Raw genomic sequence first — 18,422 nt, forward strand, 5'->3', positions numbered from 1 at the left:
ACCCCTCGTGTCCTGTGGTTGGGGCATACCCAGCTAACAATTCTAGGGAGCGATAATGTTTTTGTAATGTTACCTGTAAAGTTCCCCTAATGTTTGTGTCCAGTTTTCTGTTAGTTAGAGTAACATTCTATATATGTTAGCAAAAACCTTCTGAGAACCTTTTTAGGATGTTTTTATGTTAGAGTAGGAGAAGATTTCCTTAATGATATTGACCTCATCCCATCAGTAGAGGATGCCTGGTTGTTCTTTAAAAGTGATTTCCTCTCCATCTTAAATAAGCCCCATTCAAAAAATGTAGAACTAAGAACAGATATAGCCCTTGGTTCACTCCAGACCTGAATGCCCTCGACCAGCACAAAAACATCCTGTGGCAGACTGCAATAGCATCGAACAGTCCCCGCGATATGCAACTGTTCAGGGAAGTCAGGAACCAATACACGCAGTCAGTCAGGAAAGCAAAGACTAGCTTTTTCAAACAGAAATTTGCATCTTGCAGCACTAATTCCAAAAAGTTCTGGGACACTGTAAAGTCCATGGAGAATAAGAGCACCTCCTCCCAGCTGCCCACTGCACTGAGGCTAGGAAACACTGTCACCACTGATAAATCCACGATAATTGAGAATTTTAATAAGCATTTTTCTACGGCTGGCCATCCTTTCCACTTGGCTACCCCTACCCCGGTCAACAGCTCTGCTCTGCACCCCCACAGCAACTTGCCCAAGTCCCCCCCCCCCCCCCCCCCCACTTCTCCTTCACCCAAATCTAGACAGCTGATGTTCTGAAAGAGCTGCAAAATCTGGATCCCTACAAATCAGCTGGGCTAGACAATCTGGACCCTCTCTTTCTAAAATTCTCCACCGCAATTGTTGCAACCCGTATTACTAGCCTGTTCAACCTCTCTTTCGTATCGTCTGAGATTCCCATAGATTGGAAAGCTGCCACGGTCATCCCCCTCTTCAAAGGGGAGACACTCTAGACCCAAACTGCTACAGACCTATATCCATCCTACCCTGCCTTTCTAAAGTCTTCGAAAGCCAAGTTAACAAACAGATTACCGACCACTTTGAATCCCACCGTACCTTCTCCGCTATGCAATCCAGTTTCCAAGCCAGTCATGGGTGCACCTCAGCCACGCTCAAGGTACTAAACTATATCTTAACCGCCATCGATAAAAGACAATACTGTGCAGCCGTCTTCATCGACCTGGCCAAGGATTTCGACTCTGTCAATCACCGTATTCTTATCGGCAGACTCAACGGCCTTGGTTTCTCAAATGATTGCCTCGCCTGGTTCACCAACTACTTCTCAGATAGAGTTCAGTGTGTCAAATCGGAGGGCCTGTTGTCCGGGCCTCTGGCAGTCTCTATGGGGGTGCCACAGGGTTAAATTCTCGGACCGACTCTTTTCTCTGTATATATCAATGATGTCGCTCTTGCTGCTGGTGATTCCCTTACCCACCTCTACGCAGACGACACCATTCTGTATACTTCTGGCCCTTCTTTGGACACTGTGTTAACAACCCTCCAGACGAGCTTCAATACCATACAACTCTCCTTCCGTGGCCTCCAACTGCTCTTAAACACAAGTAAAACTAAATGCATGCTCTTCAACCGATCACTGCCCGCACCTGCCCGCCCGTCCAGCATCACTACTCTGGACGGTTCTGACTTAGAATATGTGGACAACTACAAATACCTGGGTGTCTGGTTAGACTGTAAACTCTCCTTCCAGACTCACATCAAACATCTCCAATCCAAAATTAAATCTAGAATCGGCTTCCTATTTCGCAACAAAGCCTCCTTTACTCATGCTGCCAAATATACCCTCGTAAAACTGACTATCCTACCGATCCTTGACTTCGGCGATGTCATTTACAAAATAGCCTCCAACACTTTACTCAGCAAATTGGATGCAGTCTATAACAGTGCCATCCGTTTTGTTACCAAAGCCCCATATACTACCCACAATTGCGACCTGTTTGCTCTCGTTGGATGGCCCTCGCTTCAACTCGTCGCCAAACCCACCTGCTCCAGGTCATCTATAAGGCTTTCCTAGGTAAACCCCCTCCTTATCTCAGCTCGCTGGTCACCATAGCAGCACCCACCTGTAGCACGCGCTCCAGCAGGTATATCTCTCTGGTCACCCCCAAAGCCAATTCCTCCTTTGGCCGCCTTTCCTTCCAGTTCTCTGCTGCCAATGACTGGAACGAAATGCAAAAATCACTGAAGTTGGAGACTTATATCTCCCTCACTAAGCATCAGCTGTCAGAGCAGCTTACCGATCGCTGCATCTGTACACAGCCCATCTGTAAATAGCCCACCCAACTACCTCATCCCCATATTTGTATGTTTTTCTGCTCTTTTGTAAAACCAGTATTTCTACTTGCACATCCTCATCTATCACTCCAGTGTAAATTGCTAAATTGTAATTACTTTGCCACTATTGGCATATTTATTGCCTTACCTCCCTAATCTTACCTCATTTGCACACACTGTATATAGACTTTTCTATTGTGTTATTGGTTAAATAAAGGTGAAATGAAAACATATAAAAATCCAAATGTCAGACAGAACCCAGAACGTGGTTACCATGTTCTCAGAATGTCCCATATTAATGTTCTAATTCCTGTGTATGTCATGACTTCCACCAGGACTTTATATTTCCCCGCAGCAGGTTAGGCTGTGTGCGGGATTATTTTGCTGTTGGCTACATGTAAAGGGGTGCGTATAATAGCACCACGGGTGTTATTAGTTGTTTGTACAGTATGTGTTACCGTGGACATTTTGCTTGTAGGCATTATGGAGTAAAGATTTCTCCCCTGTATGTGTCGTTGTGTTTTTCGGATCTGCCAAAATAAATGGTGGATTTTCCTGGAACCCTTCTGCTCTCCTGCTCCTGATTCCCCCCCCCCCCCCCCCCCCCCTCCATGGAGAGGCTACGTTACAGTTTATCAGTTCATAGTACTCCAATCTTCCTGCTACTCCAGGTCATGTATTGGTTAATCTAACTGTTCTCATAATAGATTTGATTTAAGCCTACAATTTTGGAGCTTTCAGTATAGTATAATGTTGGTGGGGCATGTTGACCTGTTTTAATGGTCCTCCTGAATCACTATGATCAATAGGGGTTTTCTTGAGAGCTGAGATTTACTTCAACATTCACCCTGTTGTTTACAGCTGTCAACTTGTTACATCTACATAAGTACCTAGAGAGGAGGGGAGGTTCCTTCTGGACAGGGCCTAACTATACTGGCCCAATAAACACACCTCCTACTGATATCCCTTATTGGGACAGGGGTTAGGGTGTTGTTCATTGGTGGTGGTAACCTGGGTTAGAGACCAGCTAGGTGATTCACTCTACTCTCACATTCTTAGTAAAATATGTTAGTGTCATTATTTGGTAAGAGAACACACCTGTCTGATCTAACTAAATAGAGTTTCTCATTGAAGATGGGAATCTGATGTCTCCTTGAGCACAAATTATTACATTTCCACTACCTGATTAATTATCAGTATTTATTCATCATATATCGCTGAACTTCTCAAAGATTTGAACTCTACACCTACATTTCATGTAGAACCATTGATAAATTCATTTTAATTAGACCAGATCGGTTGTAACTGTGGATGTCTGTTGATTGTAACCCAGCAGTGTTTAACCCTGAGGAGGCAGGCAGAGAAGTCAAAGTACCTCCAGATGACCTGAGGTGACCCTGTTTGGCAGAAACATGCCTGAGGCAGTATGGGAAATCACCTGACATAACAAGTCTTAAATTATATAACCAATACCTACATTGCTCCATCCCACTATCCAGAGTACCCTACATACATACATATTTTGTAAAAAATGTATTTGAATTTTATTTAACCTTTATTTAACTAGGAAAGTCAGTTAAGGACAAATTCTTATTTACAATGACGGCCTATCAAAAGGCAAAAGACCTCCTGTGGAGACGGGGTCTGGGATTAATAATACAAATACATTAAAAAATATATAAGACAAAACACACATCACGACAAGATAGACAACACTACATAAAGAGAGACCTAAGACAACAGCACAGCATGGGAGCAACACTCTGTCTCTGTCTCTGTCTCTGTCTCTCTCTTTCTTTCTGTCGGTCTGTCACGTCCTGACCATAGTAAGAGGTGATTTTCTATGGTAGAGTAGGTCAGGGCGTGACAGGGGGTGTTTTGTGTTTTTCTATGTTTTCTATTTCTATGTTTAAATTCTAGGTTTCTATTTCTATGTTGATGTTTTTTGGGTTGATCTCCAATTAGAGGCAGCTGGTCCTCGTTGTCTCTAATTGGAGATCATACTTAAGTAGGGGTTTGTTTCACCTGTGTTTGTGGGTAGTTATTTTCTGTTTAGTCGCTGTACCTGACAGAACTGTGCACTTTCGTTTTTCCCTCTTTGTTATTTTGTTTCAGTATTTTGAGTTATAATAAATATCATCATGAGCACTCAACACGCTGCGCTTTGGTCCCCTCTATACGACAGCCATTACACCGTCTCTCTGTTTGTCTGTCTCTCTATGTCTCTCTTTCTCTCTGTTTGTCTGTCTCTCTATGTCTGAGTTACAGTTCAAATAAGGAAATCAGTCGATTGAAATAAATTCATTAGGCCCTAATCTATGGATTTAACCTGACAGGGCAGGGTGCTGGGGAGCCAGGCCCAGCCAATCAGAAGTTGTCCCCCCCCCAGGTGAAGAAGCCGGATGTGGAGGTTCTGGGTTGGCGTGGTTACAGGGGGTCTGTGGTTGTGAGGCCAGTTGGACGTACTGACAAATTCTCTGAAACATTGTAGGAGGCAGCGTATTGGTAGAGAAATGAACATAACATTCTCTGGTGGAGAATCCTGCAGTCAGCATTCCAATTGCTCCCTCGAAACTTGAGACATCTGTGGCCTTTTATTGTCCCCAGCACAAGGTGCATCTGTGTAAAGATCATGCTGTTTAATCAGCTTCTTGATATGCCTCACCTGTCAGGTAAAGGAGAAATGCTCACTAACAGGGATGTAAACAAATTTGTGCAAAACATTCTAGAGAAACAATATTTTTGTTCATATGGAACATTTCTGTGATTTTATTTCAGTTCATGAAACATGGGACCAACACATTACATGTTGTTTATATTTTTGTTCAGTGCAGAATGATCAGTTTAGAAATGTGTCCTGACAGATTTGACCTGATCTGCACGTACCTGGTGGAGGTAAATGTAGCAGTGTGGTTGACTGAATGATGCCTTTAAAACGAGGAGGAAGCACCTTGTCTGAGGCCTGTAAACCAGCGAGTCTGTTACACACAGCTTCACGAGTCCTAGAGGTACAGCATGTCTTACTTTACAGGAGGAGACAGAACAGGTCAATGTTACCATGGAGACTACGGAGAATAAGGTCGTACACCACTACACAGCCGTGCAGAGTGTATACAGTATGTAGTATTACAATTATCAGGATGGATGTAGTAAGCAGCAAGTAGACAGCAGTTTCTGGGTCCTGTGGTCCTCGTACCTCTCTCTCTCTCTCTCTCTCTCTCTCTCTCTGTGTGTAATATGTAAAGATATGAGGAGTTGTAACCCAGGGTTTCCCAGGTCATTCTCACTGGGCTGTAGCTCCAGACCAGACTAGAAACATGTTTTTATTATCTAGTAAAGAACATTTGAGAGCCTTTAGGTGGGTCACCACATTAAATGGTGGTCAGTCTCTCTGCAGACTCAGGACTGATGGCTCCTGCCCCTGTGTTGTATAGAGCAGGTTAAACCCAGGTTTGCACTTTATATGTACAGTTGACATGCAATATACTGTACATGTCAATAATATGTTCAAAAGCAGGTCAATGTTGAGATGTCAACAATAACTGGATTAGCATATTATGTAAATGTGGCCTATAGTCGTGAACAGCAGAAGTTATTATTTATATTTCTACTTCCAGTGTTTTACTTGCTATATTGTATGTACTTCGCCACCATGGCCTTTTTTGCCTTTACCTCCCTTATCTCAACTCATTTGCTCACATTGTATTTAGACTTATTGTTCTACTGTATTATTGACTGTATGTTTGTTTTACTCCATGTGTAACTCTGTGTTGTTATGTGTGTCAAACTGCTTTGCTTTATCTTGGCCAGGTCGCAGTTGTAAATGAGAACTTGTTCTCAACTAGCCTACCTGGTTAAATAAAGGTGAAATAAATAAATCAATAAATAAGTCTATAACAAAGCCTTTCTACTGTTCATGACATCCCCCTGGTCCCTGTGGTCGTACGTGATACCCAATCAGAAGGCAGCTGAGGTAATGACCACCGTTTAAACCTGGATCCTTCAGATCTACAGGAGTTTATAGGAGAAAGAGATCGATGTAGGATTCAGGACGTCACACCAACCACAGGGAAGTGGCCGATACACGACTTGTTCAAGGCCACCGTCATTTGGCCTCAGACACCAAGAAAACATCAACCAGCCTAGTAAACAGACTGCATCACGACATGTTTAATGGTTTATTGAAAAGCTTGTACCAAATCAGAGGAACGTCTAAAATATGTCCCAGTTATATAGAAGACAAGACAACCATTACAGAGCAGAAAATGAAGGGTGCTGAAACCATATAGACATTATGAATGAGACATGAAGGAGGTTACTTCCAGAGGTGATGGCAGTACAGGGGACTTTTAAAGTCTAAAACATGAAGAAATGAAATCAAAGACTGAATCTATTCTCATTAACCAGCGTCTCTCAAAACCTGTTTTACCACAGTATTTTCACCATTTACTGAACATATTCCGCTGTTCCTTTAAGAACAGGTGTGTTATTTGTTAGTGAAAAGACAACAGTTCAGCAGGTAAATAACCCCTAGAATAACTTACTGTGTTATAGCAGATCTCTACCACATCTATTAATAAACAACTGTCTAAATACTATCAAGCCTATAGTTGTTAATGGATTAATATGAAAGGTGAAAGGATAATATATGTTACCAACAATATGCTTCATTAAGAAAGTATTGATTCATGTCCAGTTAAACAGTCCAGCAGTAACGTCCAATCAGGAACACTGATTCATAACAGGCGAGAACATCTCATTTAGGATCCATTTCTGCTGCAGATTCAGCAACGTGTCTTCAAGCCTGAAATACAGTAAACAGGTAGAGAGATAAATGACTATAATGACATCTTTAACATGAGACACTGTAACTGGGAATTCATCAGAACAGGACTCTCACCTTAGTACTACAGCACCCCTGTTATGAGAGACAGAGAGAGACAGAGAGAAAGACAGAGAGAGAGACAGAGAGAGAGACAGAGAGAGAGACAGAGAGAGGGAGAGAGACAGAGAGAAAGACAGAGAGAGAGACAGAGAGAGAGACAGAGAGAGAGACAGAGAGAGGGAGAGAGACAGAGAGAAAGACAGAGAGAGAGACAGAGAGAGAGACAGAGAGAGAGACAGAGAGAGAGACCGAGAGAGAGACAGAGAGAGAGACAGAGAGAGGGAGAGAGACAGAGAGAAAGACAGAGAGAGAGACAGAGAGAGAGACAGAGAGAGAGACAGAGAGACAGAGAGAGAGACAGAGAGACAGAGAGAGAGACAGAGAGAGGGACAGAGAGAGAGACAGAGAGACAGAGAGAGAGACAGAGAGACAGAGAGAGAGACAGAGAGAGGGACAGAGAGAGAGACAGAGAGACAGAGAGAGAGACAGAGACAGAGAGAGAGACAGAGAGAGGGACAGAGAGACAGAGAGAGAGACAGAGAGAGAGACAGAGAGAGGGAGAGAGACAGAGAGAATATGAATCATTATAACATTCACATATTGATGAACACCATCCCATATTCTGTTCTATTCACTATTACATCAAGTTGTCATCATTCCTTCCATGTGCTGTATAACACTACTGTCCTGTTATAAAGCCCTGTGTCCTCTCTAGAGTTTATATATCTATGTTATCTACACACTGATGACCTCACCAGAAGACTTCTTCTTGTAGTAGATGAGTCCTGCCAAGGCTAAGATGGCTCCCAGCACCAGACCAGACGCACCGATGGCTATCTTATTCCTCTCAGCCTCAGGCAGGGACGGGTCTGTCAGAGAGAGGATCATTCATCAATATTACTGGGATTCAATATCAGTATTCTATTAAATACACACACAGCATGTATACCACCCTTACCTCACACCCCATTACCCCAGTATCACCCCATTACCCCAGTATCACCCCATTACCCCACTCTCACACCCTTACCCCCCTCTCACACCCTTACCCCACTCTCAGCCCATTACCCCACTCTCACACCCTTACCCCACTCTCACACCATTACCCCACTCTCACACCCTTACCCCACTCACACCCCACTACCCCACTCTCACACCCTTACCCCACTCTCACACCCTTACCCCACTCTCACACCCTTACCCCACTCTCACCCCATTACCCCACTCTCATACCCTTACCCCACTCTCACCCCATTACCCCACACTCTCACCATTACCCCACTCTCACACCATTACCCCACTCTCACACACTTACCCCACACTCTCACCTCATTACCCCACTCTCACACCCTTACCCCACTCTCACCCCTTACCCCACTCTCACACCCTTACCCCACTCTCACACCCTTACCCCACTCTCACACCCTTACCCCACTCTCACCCCATTACCCCACTCTCAGACCCTTACCCCACTCTCACCCCATTACCCCACACTCTCACCCTTACCCCACTCTCACACACTTACCCCACTCTAACCCCACACTCTCACACCCTTACCCCAATCTCACACCCCATTACCCCAGTATCACCCAATTACCCCAGTATCACCCCATTACCCCCCCAGTATCCCCATTACCCCAGTATCCCCCATTACCCCAGTATCACCCCATTACCCCAGTATCCCCCCATTACCCCAGTATCACCCCATTACCCCAGTATCCCCCCATTACCCCAGTATCACCCCATTACCCCAGTATCACCCCATTACCCCAGTATCACCCCATTACCCCAGTATCCCCCCATTACCCCAGTATCACCCCATTACGCCCCATTACCCCAGTAACCCCCCATTACCCCAGTATCCCCCATTACCCCAGAATCCCCCATTACCCCAGTATCCCCCCAGTATCACCCCATTACCCCAGTATCCAAACCAGTATCACCCCATTACCCCAGTATCCCCCCAGTATCACCCCATTACCCCAGTATCCCCCCATTACCCCAGTATATTCCCATTACCCCATTACCCCCCTTACCCCAGTATCCCCCCATTACCCCAGTATCCCCCCTTACCCCAGTATCCCCCATTACCCCAGTATCCCCCATTACCCCAGTATCACCCCATTACCCCAGTATCCCCCATTACCCCAGTATCCCCCCTTACCCCAGTATCCCCCATTACCCCAGTATCCCCCATTACCCCAGTATCCCCCATTACCCCAGTATCCCCCATTACCCCAGTATCCCCCCTTACCCCAGTGATACACCATGGGCTCAGTGAGGCTGATGTGCTCCACCATGCAGGAGATCTTCTCTCCAGACCTGGGTGTGTACTCCAGGTGGGAGTGGATCTGGTAGTACCAGTCCCCGTTAGCCAGCTCCTCAGTGGAGGTCACATCAGACTTCACCTCACGTCCGTCCCTCAGCCAGGTCACTCTGATTGGTTTGGGGTAGAAGTCGTAGGCGCTGCACATCAGCATGGCAGGGTGTCTGCCACTGGGGGGAGCCACTGAGCTCAGTCTGACATGGGGCTCAACTAACGGAGGAAACAGAAACATGTCAGCATAGTTCACCATATATTATTGGATGTTTATCATATATTCCATAGTTCACCATATATTATTGGATGTTTATCATATATTCCATAGTTCACCATATATTATTGGATGTTTATCATATATTCCATAGTTCACCATATATTATTGGATGTTTATCATATATTCCATAGTTCACTGTATATTATTGGATGTTTATCATATATTCCATAGTTCACCATATATTATTGGATGTATATCATACTGTAATGTATATCATACTGACTGGTCATACTGTAATGTCACTACATAGCTGACTAGTCATACTGTAATGTCACTACATAGCTGACTAGTCCTACTGTAATGTCACTACATAGCTGACTAGTCCTACTGTAATGTCACTACATAGCTGACTAGTCCTACTGTAATGTCACTACATAGCTGACTAGTCCTGCTGTAATGTCACTACATAGCTGACTAGTCCTACTGTAATGTCACTACATAGCTGACTAGTCCTACTGTAATGTCACTACATAGCTGACTGGTCATACTGTAATGTCACTACATAGCTGACTAGTCCTACTGTAATGTCACTACATAGCTGACTAGTCCTACTGTAATGTCACTACATAGCTGACTGGTCATACTGTAATGTCACTACATAGCTGACTAGTCCTACTGTAATGTCACTACATAGCTGACTGGTCCTACTGTAATGTCACTACATAGCTGACTGTTCCTACTGTAATGTCACTACATAGCTGACTGGTCCTACTGTAATGTCACTACATAGCTGACTGGTCATACTGTAATGACACTACATAGCTGACTGGTCCTACTGTAATGACACTACATAGCTGACTGGTCATACTGTAATGTCACTACATAGCTGACTAGTCATACTGTAATGTCACTACATAGCTGACTGGTCATACTGTAATGTCACTACATAGCTGACCGGTCATACTGTAATGTCACTACATAGCTGACTGGTCATACTGTAATGTCACTACATAGCTGACTGGTCATACTGTAATGTCACTACATAGCTGACTGGTCATACTTTAATGTCACTACATAGCTGACTGGTCATACTGTAATGTCACTACATAGCTGACTGGTCATACTTTAATGTCACTACATAGCTGACTAGTCCTACTGTAATGTCACTACATAGCTGACTAGTCCTACTGTAATGTCACTACATAGCTGACTGGTCATACTGTAATGTCACTACATAGCTGACTGGTCATACTGTAATGTTATCTGTTAATATTGTGTTTTCAGATATAACTCAGTGTTTAAATATAGTTGCAGCTATAAAACTATTGAAGAAAAAACACGTTATTCATCCATCCAATTTAGATAAAAATCCTGTTTTAAGTGTTTACCTTCAGTCTAGATAAATATATTAATTAATCTCCACCATTATCTTCATCAGACAGATCTCTATATAACATTATTCTGAATGAAATAGTAAATGTCTTCCTCAGTCAGAGGACAGTGGTGGTAAGGAGCCCTGCTCACCTGTCTTGTCCAGTATGGCACTGTAGTAGATAGCAGCGTTATGCTTACAGAAACGCTCCAGCTCCCCTAGCTCTACAGCCAGCTCAGGACCTTTGTTCCAGGCTTCTGCATTCTTCACTCCCAGCTCAGTGTATCCAACATACTTCCCCACAGTGCTGTTGAATCTGACATATTCAGCCTTATTGAAAACATAAGAGTCTATAAACTCTATACCCTGCAGGTCCTTTGAGGAGTATCGGCACTGTCTCACAACCTGTTCAAAATATCCATCTGGAAGGAAAACATAATACAGATCATTGTTTTGTCAGATTAACTGTCAGAGAGAACAACTTCTGGGAGATGAAGATTCTTCAGCAAATTATTGAATATTTCAGAATTACTTATAATATCAGTCCTTCAGGTGAAGTTGAACATGTACAAATAATAATAACAACAACTCAGACATGATCAACAAACTATTTGTTTGTTCTCAACTTACCTGTTCCAGAGAATATGGACAAAACCAGGGTCAGGGAAACGCAGAAGATAGACATCGACATGTTCCTCTGCTGGGTGAGACTGAACTGAAGGCAGCAGCTCAGAGGAAATTATTTATCTGTTGAGGAAATGGGCCAATCATCTGCTGCAGACACACAGCGTCACATGTTACCAGGCAGACCCCACCCTCGCAATAACATCTGCTAACCATGTAAATATTATATAACATAACATTTAATTACATTTGATTTAGACCCCACAAGATGACCTTATATAAAAAGGGTTAAACTGTCCCTTGGAAGATTTTGTAATATTATGTAGCTAAATTGTATCAAACTGTTCAATATCACCAGGCTAAGAGTCCAAATACCCTGACAACATTTTTTAAAACTTTAAATTAAAGAAGTAGAAAATGTGTATGAAACGATATATTGTGACCTCTACACTGGCTGCTCAGAAAGGGAGGCGCTTCCCCGAGCTTCGACCCGTCACGTTATATTGAATAAAACACACCTTAAACAGGTCGGTCCAGACTTTTACTTTTCTCTGATTTTCACCTTGTGGAGCTACGCAGGCAATGCCTTGTGGGACCAGATAAAATGTGGAACTTGGAGAGTTCCTATCTTCCTTTTTCATACAAAAAGTACAGTAACAATAATCTCCAGACTAGGGCTTTATAATGATGCTGAAAACCTGGGGACATTTTGGGTTAACATCTTCCTAGAAGTGGAACAGGTCAAAATGGGGATTATCAGAGAAAACAGCACATTTATTTAAATGAAACACACTGCTAGACACTATATATACAAAGTATGTGGACACCCTTCATATTAGTGGATTCTGCTATTTCAGCCACACCTGTTACTGACAGGTGTATAAAATCGAGCACACCGCCATGCAATCTCCATAGCCTAACATTGGCAGTAGAATGGCCTTACTGAAGAGCTCAGTGACTTTCAACGTGGCACCGTCATAGGATGCCACCTTTCCAACAAGTCAGTTCGTCAAATTTCTGCCCCGGTCAACAGTAAGTGCTGTTATTGTGAAGTGGAAAACGTCTAGGATCAACAACGGCTCAGCTGCGAAGTGGTAGGCCACGCAAGCTCACAGAACGGGACCACTGAGTGCTGAAGAGCATCTTTCTTCAGTTGAAATGGGTTTCCACGGCCGAGCAGCCACACACAAGTCTCAGCTCGCCATGTGCAATGCCAAGCGTTAGCTGGAGTGGTGTAAAGCTCGCCGCCATTGGACTCTGGAGCAGTGGAAAAGCGTTCTCTGAAGTGATGAATCACGCTTCACCATCTGGCAGTCTGACAGACGGATCTGGGTTTGGTCTATGTCAGGAAAACGTTACCTGCCCCAATGCATAGTGCCAACTATAATGTTTGGTGGAGGAGGAATAATGGTCTGGGGCTGTTTATCATGGTTCAGGCCCCTTAGTTCCAGTGAAGGGAAATCTTAACGCTACAGCATGCAATGACATTCTAGACGATTTCTGTGCTTCCAACTTTGTGGCAACAGTTTGGGGAAGGGCCTGCACAGAGCCCTGACCTCAACCCCATCGAACACCTTTGGGATGAATTGGAACGCTGACTGCGAGCCAGGTCTAATCGCCCAACATCAGTGCCCGACCTCACTAATACTCTTTTGACTGAATGGAAGCAAGTCCCTGCAGCAATGTTCCAACATCTAGTGGAAAGCCTTCCCAGAAGAGTGGAGGCTGTTATAGCAGCAAAGGGGGGACCAACTCCATATTAATGTCCATGAGTGTTTTATCAAAATGTACAAACGTCACCTGGACATAAAAGGCACTCAACATGTGGAATGGCCTGGTTATTGTTTTAACATGTGGCAGATCACAGAAGTTTCATTCTGTCCCATAATGCTAGTTTATTCATTCCAAACTGTTGTGGGTGGATGTTTATCTGTACATTTACATCCAATAGACTCAGTGGAATGAGCTGTGGCCATAGGTAGGTGGGGGAGGGGTCACATGTGACAGTGGGACCAGAAGACAGAGACCAGGGGGTTTCAGGGCTAATAAGCTTTAATAAAAACATATAAGGTTAAAAATGGACCAACACCAACTATAACTCAAACTGGACGTACACTCGTACCCCCGGCATACATCAATTTGTGGAGCTAATTCCCAGTTTACCTCCCTCTTCCTCATTAGGGTGGCCAGGTTGGGTCCTGTGTCTGTCAGCAGTTTGTAACACACCACAACCCTGAGCACTCAGTGACGTCTGTAATTAGTGATGACTGACAACCAAGTTAACGTAATTAAAAATGATTTATTCAGCAGCATGACTACAGAGACCCCGAGGATCAACAGTAAACATAAACATGCTGGGTGATTGTATTAACAGTTTATGTAATTATATAAAACTGTATATTACTAAGTCAACTTAATGATATTAGTTATATGAAATGATTGTAATAATAATTAGCAGACTGCTGAAATCTTTACTATATCAGACTATTGTTATGCTCTACCTCTGAAGGGGCCAAACAGGATACATCTCCAGTACACGTCATGTACATAACCCCTCATAACCCCTCATAACACCTCATAACCCCTCATAACCCCTCATGACCCCTCATAACCCCTTATAACCCCTTTTAACCCCTCATAACCCCTCCTGAAACTATATTATCTGTAGTTTAACCTCACTTTCCTCTTTGCCATCTACACTCTATATACACAGTTTTAACAAAGACAGTCTAAATGATGGTGAGGTCCTCTGTATTTATACAGATTTGTCATGACGCTCTGACAGCTGTAGTCTCAGTTACACTGGTTCCCTTTGATGAGGAAGAATGTTCCGGCAGCCACTCCCAGCAGCCCCACAGTCAGACCCACTCCACAGAACACAGCAGGACCCACACTGGGCTGGATCACCTCAGGCTCTGTGGATACACACACACACACACACACACACACACACACACACACACACACACACACACACACACACACACACTCACACACACACACACACACACACACACACACACACACACACACACACACACACACACACACACACACAGAGGAAGAACATCAAGCGATGAACTGATGTTTTCAAGCTCATTTTATCAATTGCAAATGACTAAAACTATGAATTTGTGACACTAGAATATTCATAAGCAGTGAAAGTACTGCAGACTAAACGTGCTGCGTCGTCTCACCCCAGATCCGAGTCAGGGGCTCAGCGAGGCCCTTGTGCTCCACAGTACAGCCATAGATGTCTCCCTCCTCTGGGGTGAAGGGCAGACTGGAGAACTGGTTGAGGGTGAAATCAGCGTTGGGGTAGGGGGTGCTGAGACGTACTCCCTCTGTCAGGTTCTGATTGTTCCTGGTCCACCTGACTCGGACAGGTGCAGGGTGGAACCCGCTGACATGGCAGATGAGGGTGTTCTCCACCCCCAGGTCCACATCGTCCCGGGGGTAGATGCTGCTGTGAGGAGGGTCTATGGAAACACATTTAACATTCATACTTCCTGGTTGTGTTGTCATCGCTTTGGGCTGAAACACTGTTCCATCTGCATTAGGTCACATGACATTAGTCTGTAGTGTATTGGAGCGTTGATCAGGCTTGTTGTAGTAACGTTAAAACTGATCATAGTGGAGCTCCACAGAGGTTATGACAGGTTATAGTGAGGTGACTATTTACTACTTTAATCCTATTCATTCACTCTAAATTACTTCTCTCTCTTACCTATTTTCTCTTCTGGGTTCTTGTAAGCTTTTATGTTTACGGCCAGGTTTGCTTTGCATACCCCCTGGTTACCTACAGCCCCTTCATAAAATCCAGGGAAGGTAAATGGATCTGCAAACGGAGGCAGGGCCACCACTCCCTCCCCCTTGTTGAAGTCTGCGTACCACATCTCTTCCCCATCCAGTCCATACATGTCCAGTCCATCTGAATCACTGCATCCACTAATATATAAATCAATATGCAGAACTGAGAAAAGAAACCCAATAAAACACACTGTTAGTATATTACATCTGGAGGCTCATCGCTGTGATGTTCAGCCACATTATTTAATAACATTTAATAATATTTAATAACATTTAATAACATTTAATAACATATAATAACATATTCCTCTCATTCTTTACCAGCATGAACACATCCTTTAACCCTTCAATGTTTGTATTAGTGACAGAATAATGTGGTAATACTATATTTGTTTAAACCACTACAGGAGGTTTATGATGTTCAACTAACTATCACTGTTAACTAGCCACTAACTAACCCACCACCCCTGTCCCTGGTCTAACCCTAATAGTCCATAACCAAGGAGCTTCACTAATGTGTTAATTCAGTCACACAGGGGTCAATATTATCCATTTTAAACATTAGAAGCTCTCGTAAGGAAGTTTTTGGTCATATATTATATTATTTTCTTTCCCTCATCAACTTAATACTATTTCCTTACCTTTGTGTTCTGCATACACCTGCCAGCAGAGGATGAGGACAATCACAGAGGTCTTCATGTTCAGACAACAGAGAGACAGGAGGACTAAACTGAACAGCTCTGACTGGTGTGAACCTTCACTGGAGGGAAGCAACCTTTTCCCTGCAGCAGCTTCCTGAACAATATGACCAATCAGGTCACTTGTTTCATCCTTACTCAGCTGTAACTAGGTAGACGCCGTCACTCACACTTCTGTTGAGGCTTTGAGAATCTTCCTGCCCAGATGAAGTACAGAGATATATATTATTACTGTATTATGTTTTAGATTGATTGTAAATCATATAAATGCCATCTAGTGTAGTTCACTGAACCTCCTCTTTCCCCTTTGACCTCTTCATCTCCCATAACAACCCCTGCAGCTGTTCATCAACTCTGTGCTCGGGGTCACGGGGTCACAGCACCAGGGAGACTGACCCAGTCTCACACCTGGTTGGCTGAGACCTGATGACTTGGCTCCTAAAGCAGTCTACCTCAGTAGGTTACCATGGTACTGAGACGAGCAGATAACATGACAGGTACTGACAGTCAGGTGTAAATATGTGTAGAGCCTCCAGCACCTTTTACAGGTATAATATCACCTGACAGAAAATAAAACACCCCCAAAGAGCAGACTTGGGGACCATCTTTACAGGGACTTCCTGTGACTGGTCCACTTCACATCTCAGACCACAGAGTTAAACATCCTGCTGAAAACACTCTCACAACTTGAACAATACATTTACCGTTGAGTGTTTTAATGTTAATTACTAGGGCAAAGCTTCAACTTGAATGAGACATTTGTGGCACAACAGAAGGACAGGAAGAAGCTTGTAGTCCTCGTTATAAAGACTACTGAAGGTTTCTCTGTGTCCTGGAAGTAGGAGTTACTGAATTTCTTTGAAAGTCTTTACACATCGTGAACTACTGATGAGGCTGTATTACTGACTACCATGATGAGGCTGTATTACTGTCCACATGATGAGGCTGTATTACTGTCTACATGATGAGGCTGTATTACTGTCTACCATGATGAGGCTGTATTACTGTCTACATGATGAGGCTGTATTACTGTCTACATGATGAGGCTGTATTACTGTCTACATGATGAGGCTGTATTACTGACTACCATGATGAGGCTGTATCACTGTCTACATGATGAGGCTGTATTACTGTCCACATGATGAGGCTGTATTACTGTCTACATGATGAGGCTGTATTACTGTCCACATGATGAGGCTGTATTACTGACTACCATGATGAGGCTGTATTACTGTCTACATGATGAGGCTGTATTACTGTCTACATGATGAGGCTGTATTACTGTCTACATGATGAGGCTGTATTACTGTCTACATGATGAGGCTGTATTACTGTCTACATGATGAGGCTGTATTACTGTCTACATGATGAGGCTGTATTACTGTCTACATGATGAGGCTGTATTACTGTCTACATGATGAGGCTGTATTACTGATTACCATGATGAGGCTGTATTACTGTCTACATGATGAGGCTGTATTACTGTCTACATGATGAGGCTGTATTACTGTCTATCATCATTATGTTGAATAAATACTGGCCAGAATAGTTTATGATGACAAAGGAAACCTCATACTGCAGTCAGGAACTAATAACAACATCAACGATTCACTCAATCACATTTTATTTAATAAAGCTTCATATAGTCATCAGACCTAAACCCCCAAAGCCCCCAAACCCCCTAAACCCCCTAAACCCCCTAAACCCCCAAAGCCAAGGGTAATGATGACCTGTCCTCTCTTAACTACAACCCCCAGGCTGCTCTCTGGTAACCATTAACCTGGATGACAAATGTATTGTTGATGAACTCCAGGCAGGATTTCATTGGTCCAAACCTGCTATAGTTTAATGTTACAACTCAAAGTGTGATGTCCTGAATGCAGCAGTTTATATTCTACAGGAGAGCTGAACCAGTCCTCCTGGTTTTCAATGTTCCCTGGCCAGGTCCTCTGCTCTTCCTCATTCCAACCCTCATCCTGGGTTCAGACCAGAGACCTGGCTGTTTATACTTCCTCTATTTAAAGGCCGTGGTTTGGAAAGTCCCATCACTCTCTGTTTCAGTTCAGTTGTTACATATTAGCCAATAGGAAAATCTAATTGGCAGTTTCTCAGCTGTTGCTAGGGAGATGTGTAACCCTATTGAAAAGTGTAAATGGAGGAAACTCATCAGACTATAGAGGA

At 43.6% G+C, this 18,422-nt stretch overlaps 2 protein-coding genes across 2 annotated transcripts; both read right to left on the reverse strand.

The window, feature by feature from the left end:
• Nucleotides 1–6,479: 6,479 nt before the first annotated feature.
• On the reverse strand, nucleotides 6,480–12,029 carry LOC100136577 (H-2 class II histocompatibility antigen, I-E beta chain). Its single transcript, XM_082959284.1, has 6 exons — nucleotides 11,740–12,029; nucleotides 11,262–11,531; nucleotides 9,455–9,736; nucleotides 7,956–8,069; nucleotides 7,216–7,233; nucleotides 6,480–7,119 (listed from the first exon to the last, which is right to left on the reverse strand). Exons 1-5 carry the CDS (start codon nucleotides 11,798–11,800, stop codon nucleotides 7,223–7,225), a joined length of 738 nt encoding a protein of 245 aa, XP_082815410.1. The 5' UTR covers nucleotides 11,801–12,029; the 3' UTR covers nucleotides 6,480–7,119; nucleotides 7,216–7,222.
• A 1,983-nt stretch (nucleotides 12,030–14,012) lies between these two features.
• Nucleotides 14,013–16,353, reverse strand: LOC145859545 (H-2 class II histocompatibility antigen, A-U alpha chain). The gene is made up of 4 exons (XM_082959285.1): nucleotides 16,185–16,353; nucleotides 15,461–15,706; nucleotides 14,931–15,212; nucleotides 14,013–14,648 (listed from the first exon to the last, which is right to left on the reverse strand). Exons 1-4 carry the CDS (start codon nucleotides 16,240–16,242, stop codon nucleotides 14,527–14,529), a joined length of 708 nt encoding a protein of 235 aa, XP_082815411.1. The 5' UTR covers nucleotides 16,243–16,353; the 3' UTR covers nucleotides 14,013–14,526.
• Nucleotides 16,354–18,422: the final 2,069 nt, after the last annotated feature.

Source organism: Salmo salar, chromosome 12 (genome assembly GCF_965601325.2).
Source record: "Salmo salar chromosome 12, fSalSal1, whole genome shotgun sequence".
Lineage (NCBI taxonomy): Eukaryota > Metazoa > Chordata > Actinopteri > Salmoniformes > Salmonidae > Salmo > Salmo salar.

Excerpts from the sequence above, each read along its gene's own strand:
- LOC100136577 (XM_082959284.1), bottom strand. The coding sequence starts at position 11,800 with ATGTCGATGTCTATCTTCTGCGTTTCCCTGACCCTGGTTTTGTCCATA. Across the intron at positions 9,737-11,261 it reads TGCCATACTGGACAAGACAG|TTGAGCCCCATGTCAGACTG; the intron begins GTGAGCAGGGCT and ends TTCCTCCGTTAG. Across the intron at positions 8,070-9,454 it reads GCCCATGGTGTATCACTGGG|ACCCGTCCCTGCCTGAGGCT; the intron begins GTAAGGGGGGAT and ends TCTCTCTGACAG.
- LOC145859545 (XM_082959285.1), bottom strand. The coding sequence starts at position 16,242 with ATGAAGACCTCTGTGATTGTCCTCATCCTCTGCTGGCAGGTGTATGCA. Across the intron at positions 15,707-16,184 it reads GGTGTATGCAGAACACAAAG|TTCTGCATATTGATTTATAT; the intron begins GTAAGGAAATAG and ends TTCTTTTCTCAG. Across the intron at positions 15,213-15,460 it reads GAACCCAGAAGAGAAAATAG|ACCCTCCTCACAGCAGCATC; the intron begins GTAAGAGAGAGA and ends GTGTTTCCATAG.